The sequence below is a fragment of the Gobio gobio genome (assembly GCF_949357685.1).
Source record: "Gobio gobio genome assembly, chromosome: 23".
NCBI classification, from domain to species: Eukaryota; Metazoa; Chordata; class Actinopteri; order Cypriniformes; family Gobionidae; genus Gobio; species Gobio gobio.
This window is the reverse complement of record NC_137119.1, coordinates 19,243,688-19,259,788: the sequence shown is the minus strand read 5'-3', so window position 1 is coordinate 19,259,788 and position 16,101 is coordinate 19,243,688. Positions and strand designations below refer to the sequence as shown.

Below are 16,101 nucleotides of genomic sequence, written 5' to 3'. Positions count from 1 at the left end.
ACATTTTTCCAGCGAGAAACCAGTAAAGTCCGGATCACCGGCTCACAGCACATCTAGCACAGGTAATTTCCTTCTTTTCATCCCTCCCAGACCCCCAGACCCCATCTGTTTGTTTGTGTGTGTGTGTGTGTGTGTGTGTGTGTGTGTGTGTGTGTGTGTGTGTGTGTGTGTGTGTGTGTGTGTGTGTGTGTGTGTGTGTGTGTGTGTGTGTGTGTGTGTGTGTGTGTGTGTGTGTGTGTGTGTGTGTGTGTGTGTGTGTGTGTGTGTGTGTGTGTATGGTGGCTCTCACAGCAGCCGATTGTAATGCAGTGGCTGTGAGGGCATCCCAACAATTCTACATCTCCCATTCATCTGTCACTCAGAAATGCTGCCTGCCACAATTTCTACCACTCTTTCCACAAATATACACACTGCCGTGAGCACAGAGAGCGAGTCACTCAGACAGCATAAGCCACAAAAGAACAAACATGTCTACTATGTCTTGCGCACGCACATAAATATGTACTTTTGCAAAAACTCACCTGAATTGCTTTATTTTGTTTATCAGTTGTGCTCAGTCGAATTTGAAATGTAATCTTGCCATATGTTCTGGTCAAATATGGGTACAACAACAAATATCACATTTCCTTAAGCTTAGGGCCAATATACACTATATTGCTAAAAGTATTGGGACACCCCTCCAAATCATTGAAATCAGTTCCAATCAATTCCATGGCTACAGGTGTATAAAATCAAGCACCTAGGCATGACTGCTTCTACAAACATTTGTGAAAGAATGGGTCGCTCTCAGGAGCTCTGTGAATTCAAGCGTAGTACCGTGATAGGTTGTCACCTGTGCAATAAGTCCTCACTTCTGAATATTCTACGGTCAACTGTTGTGGCATTATAACAAAGTGGGAACAATAGCAACTCAGCCACGAAGTGGTAGGCCATGTAAAATCACAGAGCGATGTCAGTGCATACTGAGGTGCATAGTGCGCAGAAGTCGGAGTCAATAGCTACAGACCTCTAAACTTCATGTGGCCTCCAGATTAGCTCAAGAACAGTGCGTAGAGAGCTTCATGGAATGGGTTCCATGGCTGAGCAGTTGCATCCAAGCCTTACATCACAAAGTGCAATGCAAAGCGTCGGATGCAGTGGTGTAAAGCACACCGCCACTGGAGACGTGTTCTCTGGAGTGACGAATCACACTTCTCTGTCTGGCAATCCGATGAACGAGTCTGGGTTTGGCGGTTGCCAGGAAAACCGTCCTTCCCTGACTGCATTGTGCCAAGTGTAAAGTTTGGTGGAGGGGGGATTATGGTGTGGGGTTGTTTATCAGGGGTTGGGCTTGGTCCCTTAGTTCCAGTGAAAATAACTCTTAATGCTTCAGCATACCTAGACATTTTGGACAATTTCATGCTCCCAACTTTGTGGGAACAGTTTGGGGATGGCCACTTCCTGTTCCAACATGACTGCACACCAGTGCACAAAGCAAGGTCCATAAAGACATGGATGAGCGAGTTTGGTGTGGAGGAACTTGACTGGCCTTGAGTCCTGACATCAACCCGACAGAACACCTTTGGGATGAATTAGAGCGGAAACTGCGAGCCAGGCCTTCTCGTCCAACATCAGTGCCTGACCTCACAAATGGGCTTCTAGAAGAATGCTCAAAAATTCCCATAAACACACTCCTAAACCTTGTGGAAAGCCTTCCCAGAAGAGTTGTTATCGCTGCAAAGGGTGGGCCAACTCCATATTAAACCCTACGGATTAAGAATGGGATGTCATTAAAGTTCATGTGCATGTGAAGGCAGGCGTCCCAAAACTTTTGACAATATAGTGTATGTGAATATATATTTGTTTAAGTACTCAAAATGATTAAAGCCATAATTTCTTGAACTACACAAAGATTAAAGTCCCTTTTTAAATGTTTACTTTTTAAATATATAAAACTTGTATTGCCACAATATTTCCAGAAACCCGTCTGCATAACTGTCCCACACATAAGTTTGAGAGCACAGTTTGACTTTGGCGCCTTTTTACCACATAGGCCATGAAATATTACATATTTCATAGGTCTTGTTTTTTTTGTGTGTTTTTATGCTTTGTTTAGGAGGTTCTCCAGTATTAGCTCTAAAAGTTGCTGCAGCACCTCCTGAGCGTAGCCCCGCCCCTACACCACCTCTAGGCCCCGCCCCCTTGCATGTTAACCTTCACCTGTTCAGGAGGAACGTCTCTGAGCTCCGCCTCCAACTGCAACATATCAGACAACTACAGGTAATAAAAGTGCTAATCATTTAGTATAATGAGAAATCTGTGTATTTTGTTCAACAGGTGTCTTAGTGTTTATATTTATGTTGAAGATAACATGAAACAACATTCATAATTCATTTAACTAGTGTAATGTGATACATTTACGAGTACAACTTAATATTCAATGCAAAATAATTTATGGAGGGAATTCATTTTAGCCATTAGGATTTCATTGAGTGTGAAAATTTTGATTTTGATTTGTGAAAATATTTTGATTCACTTGCGCTGGCTTTTATATAACAGCTGAAAGTAAATGTTAAAAAAACAGGTTAAAATAATGTGTACTGATAAATCATGAAATAATTTATTTTTTCTTTACATTTAGATTTTTAAAAAAATCTATTTTTATAGTTTTTACATTAAATCATTATACACTACCATTCAAAAATGGTTCCATTAAAAAAAAAAAAGACACTAATACTTTTATTCACCAAGGAAGGATGCATTAAATTGATCAAAAGGGACAGTAAAGACTTTTATAATGTTACAAAGGTTTCTATATAAATGCTGTTCTGTTGAATTTTCTATTCATCAAAGAATCCTGGAAGAAAAAAATTTATCATTTTCTACAAATATATGAAGCAGCACAATTTCTGATTTCTGGAGGATCATGTGACAGAAGACTGGTGTAATGGAAAAATTCAGCTTTGCATCACATTTACATTTTTAAATATATTAAAATAGAAAGTCATTTTAAATTGTATTAATATTTCACAATTTTGAATAAAATGCAGCCTTGGTGAGCCTAAGAGACGTTTTTCAAAAACAAAACATTTAGAAAATCTTACAGACCCTAAACTTTTGAATGATAGTGTATGCTGTAGTAAATGGTTATGTGTGTGTTTCAGCTTCAGAATCAGGAGTGTGTGCGTGCTCAGATAAAGCGTGCAGAGCAAGAGATCAGTGTGAAGCTGGCTGAAATACTGAGACGACAGGACGATCCGACACAGAAACAGAGGACGGTAATGGAGGAAGAGAGACATCGATATCTCGGCATGCAGGAAAGAGTTCTCACACAGCTTGGGTACGACACACACACACACACACTCTCTCTCTCTCTCTCTCTCTCTCTCTCTCTCTCTCTCTGAAATTCACTTTCCTGTGGGCAAACAAATGCCTTTTATTCTCAATCATTCCTTAGACGATTCATTACAAGCCCCTCTTTTAACTCATTATATCCCTGCTGCACGTAAACCTTAATTAAATCCCACTTTAATTTAGCTGGTTAACAAGCGTGTACTCCAGAAAGCTCTAAACATTCGAAACAGAACTCAGTGGGAATTAACGCCAGCCAGAGATCAGGAGCTGCATTAACACTCTGTTTTCCTTGGTTTTATGCCAGTGCCCAGTCAGCAGAGGTCTCTGGGTGCCTGTGAGAAGGGAAATGTTGAGCCAACAAGGACAGTTTGACTTTTACACGTGTGGCAGCTGAGGAATGTGGCATTAAAGCAGCATTTTCTCCTATCAAAACATAAACTGTAAAAAAACAAAAACAAATATCATGCATCTACCAGAATGCACCATAATAACAAAATCTGTTTTTTAAAATTACAAACAACTAGTGCAGACCAATTAAAACTGTTAGTGTTAAAACTGCTTACATGACACTTCAGCATTATATTTTATTCCTTTGTTAGTGTTTGTACTTATAATAACAAGGTCCAACATGAACACTCACTAAGTGCCAAATGGGAGTGAAAACTAGCTAATTAGCTCTTAGGAGTTCCAACATACAGTAAAGCATCTCCCCCCCAAAAAAAGAACTGATTCTGAATTGCCTGAAACGAATTGTCAGTAATTCCAGTCTTATTTCCTGCACTTACCTACGTAGGTTTGTAACAAATTTGCATAATGCCAGCCTGTGGTCTTCATTATGCTATGTCTACTTTGACATGCTATGTCTTGGTCTTGGTATGTCTACAATGTCTACTTTGACCCACCCACAAACACTGTAGTTGTAGCTGAGGCCTGCAAGAGTTTGGTTTGAGTTGTAGACATGTCGAGGAGACATTGGGCTTGTTCGACTTGATGCAGCGATGCACAGACTGATCGGCGTCTGACTTGAAGCAGTGCATGAAGGTTAGAAATGATGTCCAACTTGAGACAGCACCGACACCACATGACAGTGACGTATGGCATCAAAGTACCACGAGAGCGATTTGAGAGCAGTCGGGTAATACATTCGATGCAGTTTCTCTAAAGAGGCTGCACGGACTCTGATGACGACACAGCTGTTCCATGATTGGCCAGATTCACCGCATGACAGCGATCACGTGTGTTTCGCGTCTATTCTAAAACCTTCAGTTCCACTAATGCTCACAAATCAGTTTTTATAACAGTAAAACCTCCTTTCGTGTAGTCGCAATGTTATATTGTCAATATAAATCTGATAAAAAACGTAGACCCCACTTCATTGATAGTGTAGGCTTATTTGTTGAACTTTATTCTTGTACAAACATGCTGTATTAAGCAGTGCTTAAAGTATTACATGACAATAATGTCTCTGACACATCTGTGTATTTGACAGATATTGTATTTATTTCACTTCAGCTGTGATAAAGTATGCAAACACAGCGCGAGCGTCACTGCGGGAAGCAGAAAGTGTCCGATTGTAGCTCCTGCTCCTACTTTCGCCAATCGGTTGCATCCAATGTCGAACACACCTATTGTTTTCTACGCTGCGAAAGCAAATCCAAATCCTTTAGCAAATTGTTTCAGACACTGTGTGAAAAGAGGTGATTATGGAAGATTGTTTCCGCCACAGAATAAAACATTTTAAAAGAAAAACTGCGACTTTTTATCTCACAATTGTGAGTTCATATATCACAATTCTGACTTTATATCTAGCAATTGCATGGTATAAAGTCAGATTTGCGAGGTATAAACTCGCAATTCTGGGGAAAAAAAAGTCAGAATTGTGAGATAAAAGTCGCAATTACCTTTTTTTACTAGTTTATTCTGTGGCTGAAACAAGCTTCCATATGTGATGCTGCAATGTATATTATGAGAAAATCCTATTGTAGGAGACCTCCAGAATAAAATTAGGAACCTTTAATTATTGGGTCACTTTAATAAAACGTTAGAAAACAAACAGTATTGTCATAGGGACATTTGAATATTGTGTTAGACAACTGAGAACCACTGATATAAACATCCATCTAAGCAAATCATAGTGGCCACAATGTAATAACACTCAATAAATTGCCATCAAATACATCAATTCCCCCTTCCTTTTCTTAAATTCTGGTTTAAGGCTGGATGGCAAACATGTCAGGAGTATAAAAAGACATCTACACTGCCCTCTGGTGTCACAACAGTGTCATTTCCATTTTCACTGGCTTGAATTTCAATTATGACAAAAACATGAATTGATGTGGATGGATTGGCTCATCAGTGAAAATATGAGCATATTTGTGTTGCTATTTGTGGGTAGGGATCTGGAGCAGTATGTGGAGACTCTGAGGACTGAATCCAGCCCGGCTGTGTCTCAGAGAGCCGTGATGCTGAAGGAGGTAGAGGAGGGAGCTGTCAGCCTGAGGAAGGTGGGCGAGAACCTGGCTGGACTGAAAGGTAAATCATCCATTGAAAGAGTATAGTAAAGTATAGTAAGTATTTTGTATAGTAACTGGTAAGGCTGTACGATTAATCGAAAAATAATCGGTTTTAGTCACGTGACTCCGCTCCGTCAGTCACATCAAGTGCAGTTTGCAGGCACACAGAGAGATGCAGGAGCAGTTATCTTTGTTTATAGATGCCCAGAATCACTATAGTAACTGCATGTTTTACACAGTTTATACAGGTAAGTTAATTGCCGTTCTTATAGCCTACCCGCTGCCACACACACACAGAGACGACGCGCGCAAGCACCAAAGCCAGATCGCTTTCACTTTAGCCCTCATAAAGTTTGTCATGTAAATGCGTTTAAAGGCTTGAACATTTAAAGCGATTGTGCACTATTCAAAAACAACAATACGGAAAACTTATCGGTTCAGTGCTCAGCTTTTTTCTGTGACACAGAGAGCCGGGCCGTGTCGCGTCTCTGACAACGCGCGCGCGCGCCCTGAAAACAGACCTCTTTCACCTGCGTCCACACAAAGCTTTGTCATTTGTATGTGTTTTAATGCCTGTAGGTGTTTCCAGTTTGAACATTAAAGCGATTTTCGACCATCAGATGTGTATTATGTTGAACTAATGCCTGATATATTGTGACAAACAAACACTCAGACAGAAGTGAAGATTCTCGTGAAGATCGCGCGCAGAGAGCAGCGCAGAAACGCAGTGTCAACGCCGTCCTGGGACTAAAGTAAAGTCACTAAAGTAGCTTAGAAACTCAACCATAGGCATATATTTGAATACCTTTTGAAATAAGTACAAACCACAGCTTTATAAAGAATAGAGATGGACAACAAGCAGAAATCTGCCCCATAGACAATAACTGCTGAAAGTAAACCGTTTCCTTCAAGTATTTTAAAGAAATGCACTTTTTCATTAGAAAAAAAAAAATTCCACCTTTAATAGTAGAAAATATTTACAGTAAAAACCTTATCAGGAACTTACTCAAAAACCTTATGAGGGCAAAAAATGTAAAGCAAAAAGCAAAAAAGAAAAATAATCGTTCATTAATCGTAATCGAGGTAAAATGTTCAATTAATCAAGGTTTTTATTTTTGGTCAAATCGTTACAGCCCTAGTAACTGGTGGAAATTTGTGGTAAGGACTTGGTTTTCTTGTTGTTCAAAATGTTTCAGTGGCTTCCTTAGTTACAGGAAGTTGAATGTTCTCAGGTGTTAGACCTGCACGCACATGTTAAAGTAATGCAACCTGCAAAACCTGTGGGCCAGCTGTGTCCCTAGAGGTGTGCATTGAGATAGATTGACCACAATAAAGATCTCAGCTTTGTAGGTAACAGATACAACAAGACTTGACTTGTGATGCAATACGGAAACTGTTTGTCACTTGACAACTGTTTGTCACTTGCTTACAGTGCAATAATGTAATCTTTATACAGAATAAACTCACATTTCACACCTCCAGGGAAAAACCTCCCATGCAGAAACAGGTTTAAATGTCAGGCAGTTTCCTGGCTGATGATGACACTCAGATTAATAACAAAGCATCTTTTTTTGAATATCTTGCAGGAGAGTTTCCAGCCCTTCAGGCCCGCATGCGAGCAGTGCTCAGGGTGGAGGTGGAGGCCGTAAAGTTCCTTAAAGAAGAGCCCCACAAACTCGACAGCATGCTGAAGAGAGTCCGAACCCTCACGGACACACTCGGCACCCTTCGCAGGTACAAACCGATTGAGACAGACATTTCACTTGTGAATAAAACAAGATTGCGGTTTATAAAAGACTTTATGACAAACTTTATTGACCTATACACCTTCTAATTCTAGCCACGTATTCGTCCAGCCAGAGTGTTATGAAAATGTATATGCAGCTTCTGTTCTGCATCTCTCCTTCATATAGTAATAATGCGTGAGCAGAGACTCTGTATAGGTTTAGACAGAGGAGAGGTCTGGAGCATCTGCTACTAGACACTTCCTCTCTCCCTCATGTCAGACCTGATCAGACTCAAGCCTGTTGCCGTTTTATGAATGCGAAAATGTAATGAAAATTACCAGCACTCTAGAAAATAGTGTTTTATCTTAAAGCCGCTGTGTGTAATTGCAAAACTAAACAGATTTTTACACTTCCAGATGAAAAGGTGTGTGAAAATTTTATCGGCACAAAGCTAGGGTGCTGTCGGTCTTTGCCACAGTTTTTGTATGTGGTTGCTAAAGTGTTCTGAGTGGTTGCTAGGGTGTTGATAGGTGGTTGCGAAACTGTTCTGGGTGGTTTTCACCTGTTTCGTCATCTGCTGAGCAAAAATCTGGCAAAAGCTTGAGTGCTTAAAGTCATTTAAATTAAATTACTTTGACAATTTTTTTTCTACCCTTTTTTTTTATTCTGTTCTTATTAATTTTTTTCCTAGCCTGACGTTGTCATACTCAATTCTAGTCAGAATATGAGTCTGATACTGCTCAGTTGGGCTGTGATTATGGGGCATGTTTGAACCGAACCAGGAAAGACCTACAACCGATCAGAGCAACGGAGCGACGCATAATGTTAGTTGTCAAATGTCAACAGAACTCAACTGCACACATTGTTGCCAAGTCCGTTGTTTTCCGGTGGGCTGTTTTTCCATGTTCCCGGGTTGAAGAGACTCCAATTATGTGATATTCAGACCCAGGAATGCGAATTTTAGCAGGCAACCCTGCCAAAAAAACACACATTTTACCCCCCAAACGCCATTTTTTACCCCCCGGGAAGTTATTGGACTTGTTTTGGGCTAGTTTTGAATAGCAATTGGGCGGGTTTTGTTGTGAAAACCTGGCAACCCTGTCTGTGCGCACGCTGGAAGAAGTAGAATCTTAACGATCTTTGTCGGTGTTGTAAAAAAGAATTTAAGGATACACAGAGTACTTACCAACACAATCATAATTTCTGAGAGAAATAGTGAAGGTGAATGCATATACAAACAAGTTCTCCACTTAGGATTAGAACGAATTCAACCCAAGCGCTCTTTGGTGACGTGGATGATTACGTTACTGTTTATCATCTGTCCATCATCATCTAAAGCCCACCCTGACAATTTAATTGGTCCGAACAGCTTCTGTTTGGGCATAGTTGCTCCACAACGGATTAAGTCCAGACCGAACTTCCCCGTCAAAAGTTGTGGGCGGGGCTAAGTTCGGCTGGCATCCAGGCTACTTTTTTCCCTTTCTTTTTTCTTTTTAAATATTTCTTCTTTTTTTTCGTTTATATTTTAATTAAATTACATTATGACTTTCGTTTTCTTCTTTTTTCTTTTTAATATAATTTTATACATTTTAATTAAATTAAAGTAATTTTTTCTCCTTTTTAATTTTTTTAAAATATTAAAATGTATATTTATTTTTATATAATATTTTTATAACTAGTATAAGACTTATAATAGTCATGTCTATTACTAATAGGACTATCAGATACACTGACTTCCATTGTTTGTTCAAACAGAATATTGAATCAATGTTGAGCAATGTTCTTAAAAACCAGAGAAAATCAGGTTTAAAAAATATTGCTTTTAATCTTTCAAAATATTATAGAAATCATAAAAATTATTCTGAATGTTTTCCTAATTGATTTCTGTTTCAACTATTATTTGTTCCCTAGGTGTGCCACAGATAGTCTGCTGAACCCCTCTGACCCTGTTCCCTCGACATCTGCCTCTGAAAAAGCAGAATCGTCCATCGTTGAGTCGATTGAGCCTGCCTCGGTCATACCTCAGAGCTCCATAGTGAGGTCAGAGGTTATGACGTCAAGCCCTATGGTGATCCACCATGCCCAGGCCTCTCCTGTAGCCTCACAACAATCCCAGAAATCAATAGCACCTTCACCCATTCCCCCTGCTGCACAGAGACGAGAGTCTACACCTTCACCTACCAAACAGCTCAAAAAACCTTCACTTGAGCTGACACAAATACCAAATAACAGCAGTAATGGAGTCTCTGCTAATGACATTCATAGTAAAGGTCATTCTCCAAACTTTTTTATTGAGGAGATCCACGCAAACCACAGCAAGAAAAAGAACAGGGCTGTGTCAATAGAGGTGAGTATTGTGCATTGAAATGAAAAGCAACAAAATGTATTTTGTTCGAGGGCCGTTTAGGTGATTATGTAAATATGTGCTGCATGCTTTTCTCTCAATAACAAAATAGCATCATAGCGATGTGGATATGTTTGCACAAGCTCTGAAATTCGGCACTCCAGTCAAGTCACGTTGTTTTTATAGTATATTACACTTTATACAATATATCACGTTAAAGCTAGCAGCTTCAGTTTTGCTATAAAACAGCTTTCCATGGTGTTCATGTTTTACTTGCATCTAACCTCACCAAAATGAACAGAAGAAATTAACCAGAGAATATTTTCACGTCAAAGTTTACCAGGCACAGTCACAAACAAACTCTAAACAAATTTAGATGTGCCCTAATTTTGTTCGGAATTATGTCACACCAGTAGTTCTTCAATTTCAATTGAAGTATATCATGGCCTTTGGGTGAAAATGTGCGTTCTCTTGTTTACTTAATATTTTGTTTGGTATCTTCAGGCTGCAGAGAAAGAATGGGAGGAGAAGAAGCAGAAGATGGGTCATTATGATGGGCAGGAGTTTGAGCGGATGCTCCAGGAAGCAGAAGCCAACATGCTGAGAGGTATACCAAACCTTGAGGTTCCCAGCGAACCTGAGGGCTTCCCTGCTCCTCCTGCAGTGCTTCCTGACTCCCTGGAGGAGGTGCTAGAAAAAAATGAACCTACAGCCGCCCCAACAGAACAAAGTAAGAGACCTAAATACATGTTAGTGCTCGAGACTACTATTTGGCGATGTTTATGCTTATTTTTTTCTTTTTGCAGATGACAATCAGCCAAACTCTGTGAAACCTATTAAGACTGCTCCAGAGAAACCTCCCAAGCCTCTGGAGAAGCCAGTTAAGCCAGCCTTGGAGAGACCTCTTAAACCCAGCCTATCCATCAAATCCAACCTAGAAAGACAGAGTAAGTCTCAGGAAAAAGTGAAGCTTCAGACCACAGAGAAAGTCAACAAGTCCCCTCCTCCACCCCCACCACGACGAAACTACGCCACCAACACTGGGATGACCACCACACGCTCTGGAGAGGTCATTTACACCAGCAGGAAGGAGTCTGTTACGGTACAAATATATTCACAGGACAGATTATTTTTTACTTTGTCTTAACTCTTTCCCCGCCATTGACGGAAATTTCTGGCTTTCTGTGTTTTCGCTGTTACACGGTAGGGGACGCTATTACACATCTTCTGAAAGAGTACTGAATCTCCTGATCAAAACACATGCGAAGAACATGCAGAAACAAGCTATATCATATGTAATCAAATGCATATGTAAAATATCGTGATCATCAACATTAAACAGCATATCAAATCAAAACTGCCTGATTGTTAATGAATGAAATGTCGACCCAGGGGCGAGGTATAGGACTGTACAAGCATTAGGGTTGTTGATAGACTCGATCTACTCCATGTATGTTTTGATCATCGTTCTGAAATGATTTCGCCATGCAGCTCAGGCTGGAAACCTGTACAGAAGTTGTTCCTACTAAATTAACTATAAATGTACGTCTTTTTAATGTTGACTTCTATATTTGAAAGTTCGGTCAACTTTTAAAATAAATATGACAAAATGCGATTTTTTTTTTTTGCTGGGACATTTACCTGAATGGCTGTTATTATTCAATAACTTGAATAAGCTGAAGTGATCATCTTCCTCACTAGATGGTGTTGTGTCTAGTACAGCTTTGAGCTGTTTTAACAAAATTATTAACAATTTAAACAACTGAAGTTTGTTTTTAGTTAATATTAATGACAGAGTGCAGCAAATGTATTAGGCTGCTGTCACTTTAAGAGTCACAAAACCTGCAAGTGTGGTGGAATTTTCCACAGTATACTATGAACAATACACTCAATCCAGCACCAAAGGCCTGTTATAGGCTAAAGGGCTGTGTGTGTGTGTGTGTGTGTGTGTGTGTGTGTGTGTGTGTGTGTGTGTGTGTGTGTGTGTGTGTGTGTGTGTGTGTGTGTGTGTGTGTGTGTGTGTGTGTGTGTGTGTGTGTGTGTGTGTGTGTGTGTGTGTGTGTGTGTGTGTGTGTGTGTGTGTGTGTGTTTTGCTAATTACACCTGCTGCATCTTCAAACCTAACCTCTCTCTCTCCTTCCTTCTGTACTCCTCGAGCAGTTCTGGGTTGCTGTATAATTTCTCCCTGAACTTTGTCAAACTGGCCTTTGCTAAAGCTTTTTTTTTTTCTTACTTGCTGACTGTCTACAATGAAACATCATAAAGTAAAATATCAACAGTTATTAAATTTAAAATTGTAATTAAATTAATAAGAGATATTTTAAAGTAATAAACAATATGCTTAAATTCTCATTTCCGAAACAGAAGTTCTCTTTACCGCAACTGCCATTAAATGGTTGTGGTATATGAGAATGGTGTTGCGGAGGATGAGGTACCTCAGTATGTTTTGCTAACAACAGAAAAGCTCAGTGCATATAATTAGACTTTAATAAAGCACATTTTCATAAAAAATTGTAAATCTAACAATTTTCGAAATGTAGAAAACTACCTGTTTCGGTAATGATTATCGAAATGCAGAGTAAACTTTATGACAAGAGGATATTTAACATTTAACTGGAGAGATATAAAGAGATGATCTTACCTGGTAGCCATCTTGAAGTAACTGGTCCATGTGCTCGGTCACTCAAAATCAAACTTTATTTAAATTCTGTATGTGCGCTTAAACAGTCCTCAAAAAGTGTTGCGGAGGATGAGAACATCAGGCATGGAAACATAATTTTTCAAATTTTTCAAATTTTTCTTCATTATTATTATACATGAATATTCAGTAAAATAATTTTTCTGCCATCTGATATAATCTAGTAAAACAAAATATTTTTATGTTAATTTGTTTAAATTACAACATAACACACGTTCAAACACAGCCGGACACATTGCTTATGTTGAAATCACACATTGTGCAAGGTAGAGATCAATATTGTCTTTATTCTGATGCTTTTTAATATTACTATATTACACATTTTATATTTAAAATCATTAGTGCCGTGGTGTTTTAATGGTTTCGTGAGAATCGGCCACATATTTTTATCCTGCTTCTGTTACAAATTTGCGGGGACCAATCACAAACCGGCTTATCCACCTGACGCGCTATGGCGGGTTTAACACAATGACGGATAGAGAAGCTAGATAGAGTTGATCACGCCTCTTGTGGTCTGATTGGCTGAAGGATTATCCAATTGCGTACAGAGTCATTTGAACTATGCTGTTGATCATGCCTTTTGTGCAGTAGAAAATGCAGAGCAGACTCCCCAGACCAATGTTCAATCTAAAAGACAAGGCGGTGGCTGGCAACTTTTTTTTTTTGTACGCTGGTGGGGAGAGTTATGACAAATAATAATATTAAATACAATTACAATTTTGTATTATATTTAAAAAAAATAATTCATATATAAATATAATTAAATAAAATGTTGATTATATTTTAAAAAATTATTAATATCATTTGTTGAAATTCTTTGTAGGAGGGTGAAGAGGAGTCCAACAATACAGCGTCTCAGTCTGAACCAAAGACCCCTCCAGAGGCGAAGTGCAAACCCATCACTCCTCCACCTATCGCTGCTTCGGCTATCACTGAGGAAGAGGATGAGGGAGACAAGATTATGGCAGAGCTACAGGTGAGATACACGCAGAAACTCAAACATACATACAGATGCACAGACCTGCAGCAAGCATAACATAATGTCATTATTGTTTATAAACATTAATACATGTACATGCTCACCGACTAATAATAAGTGTTTCGATTTTAAAATGTCTTGGGTGTGAAATTGCTTGGTGTGGGTGTTAAGATGCTTTGGTGTGTGCCCTGTGGCTCATTCGGTGGCAGTTTCATTTCCTTGCACTAGACTCGCTTCTGTTCCCCACAATTCTGTAGATACACAACCTAAAAATATATATACACCATTGTTTGCATAGACAGAATAATTTCCATTATTAGTAGACATACATTTTAATAGAATAGAAAGTGCATGGTAATGTAATCAGAATGTAAACAAATATATAAAAAATATAGTACAATTAAACATATATTTAAATTATGTCTAATTAAAAAGAAATGTATTTTTTTAATTATATATATATATATATATATATATATATATATATATATATATATATATATATATATATATATATATATATATATATATATATACAGGCAGATAATAATTAGATAAAACCCACTGTAGATAATTTCCATTCAATTGTACAGTAATCTTGAACAGGTTTGGCCAATTTAATAATAGGCAGATTTTTACCTTTAACCCCCTTCCTCACAAATTCTTCTTCTCAGGTTTTCCAGAAGTGCTCTATTAAGGAGGTAGGGCTCAAGGGTTTGGTAGAGCCACAGATCAGAGAGCTAAGACCTGGGGTCTTACTGACCCTTAAAGATAAGAAGGTAAAGGATATGATGTCCTTTAGTAGACCCTCCAACTGCCTGCCTGTACCAGCCGCTTGTCCCTGATGGCTGTTCTTTACAATGCTTGTTTGGCTTTCTTACCCTTTGCTAACATCCTCTGTACACTCTTGTGATGGGTATCTGACACCAAAAATGTTCTCACTGTTCTTTAAGTTTAAATTCTGTTCCTTTCCTTTTATTTCAACTGAACTCATGACCTGTGCTGATTGTAGTGATGTAGTTTGAGCCAAAAGGGGAAACAAAAATGATTGGCTTTGTGTGCTCTGAGTCATCCAATCAATAAACTAGATTTTCGACGCTCTGCTGTCAAAGGGTGTTGTGTGTGTGTGTTTTCTTTTCTTTCTTTTTTTTTACATTCATTGTAAAAGGTATGTGATCTCAGTACACAACTCAATATCCAAAAGCTTCATGTTTTTTAAACATTATCATTTATAATGTACTCGTGCAGCTTGAGTTATCTAATGAGGTCTAACATTAACAAATTGTCCTGGCCAAAATGTTATTTAGCAGATTTATGGGAAATTATCAGGACCTACTTTTAAGTGGCCAACTAGTTTTCTCTTTAGAAAGGGTCCAAACCATATGCATCTGTAGAATGTAGCTTAGACTTGGTTTATTCGTGAGGATTTTAGAGGATACTTTCAGCTAGCAGTCTGGAGTTCAGAATTTGTTCTTTGATCTTCTCACTTTGCTGCATGCCTGCTACTATACGCCTCCTTACTTATTTGATGGATTTTCAATCTCACTTTTTCTCTCTTTACCTTCGTTGCACCTCTTCACAGACAGTATTTTCTCACCTTTAAAAATGGTGCAGTCTTATTTAAAGGTGACATTACTGAAATACAACCTTTTAATCTCAAAATTGTATTCAGCATACTTTATTTGGGGGGGAAAAGTTTTGGGAAAAGTTGGAAACAGTGTTGGTACATGTATTACAACTCTAAAATTAAGTTTTCATTGTTTTCGTAAATTTCAATTTTGGGCTGCTTATTCAGATTAGTTAACAAATGCCTTAGGTCTAGCTCCAAATTATGATCTGTTATTAAATTATTAATCCAATGCATTGCATATTTAAAAAATATGTCTAACATTAATATAGAGAAGAGAAATGGTCTGTATTTCCAGTTGTAACATATTATTGGAATCATTACGGTTAGACATTTTTGATATAATAGAATGTATGATCCAAGAACGTGTTTCGTCAAAAGCAGCCTAAAGTTCTTCAGTGGTCTTAGAATAGCTTGTAGACTGAGATTGTTTCTTTGTGAAGTGATGTTGTTCCCCACAAACCACAGAATACAGAAAACAGAGATGACAAGAATCCTGACACAGACGAGAATGGCAACAATACAATTCGTCAGAGTCCTGGGGTGAGCGGCAGTGTTTATTATCATAATGGCATACTTGTCATAGACTTATTGTAAACTCCTACAAGAAATGTATGATAAGATCATGCAATGATAGTATGAGCTCTGAAAAAAGTCTTAGTGACAATCAGTCATTACATAATAGATCCCCTATTACCAAAATAGTGATTAGCTTCCCTCTCAGGTTACTCCAAAGGGTGTGTCCCTGCAATAGTGTTCTGTGAAACCTCATGAAGCCCCAGTAATGGCCAAACCAATTGTAGAGTATATCATTAATTCCAGATAGGATTCATAACAAACTTAACTAATGGAAATTTCTTTTTTTTTTCTCTGACATTTG

At 38.4% G+C, this 16,101-nt stretch overlaps 1 protein-coding gene across 5 annotated transcripts in view; it reads left to right on the top strand.

Moving 5' to 3' along the window:
• The window catches only part of kiaa1217 (KIAA1217 ortholog), a 194,197-nt gene that overhangs the window by 173,114 nt on the left and 4,982 nt on the right, over positions 1–16,101 (top strand). For 4 of the 5 annotated variants that reach the window (XM_079805500.1, XM_079805499.1, XM_079805502.1 and 1 more), the window contains 11 exons: positions 13–62; positions 2,096–2,259; positions 3,144–3,319; positions 5,729–5,865; positions 7,433–7,580; positions 9,485–9,920; positions 10,422–10,647; positions 10,724–11,019; positions 13,439–13,591; positions 14,269–14,373; positions 15,690–15,764. In XM_079805500.1, the coding sequence (XP_079661626.1) occupies positions 13–62; positions 2,096–2,259; positions 3,144–3,319; positions 5,729–5,865; positions 7,433–7,580; positions 9,485–9,920; positions 10,422–10,647; positions 10,724–11,019; positions 13,439–13,591; positions 14,269–14,373; positions 15,690–15,764 (1,966 nt within the window). The remainder of the gene's footprint in view (positions 1–12; positions 63–2,095; positions 2,260–3,143; positions 3,320–5,728; positions 5,866–7,432; positions 7,581–9,484; positions 9,921–10,421; positions 10,648–10,723; positions 11,020–13,438; positions 13,592–14,268; positions 14,374–15,689; positions 15,765–16,101) is intronic. The other variant, XM_079805501.1, reaches the window with a different exon arrangement.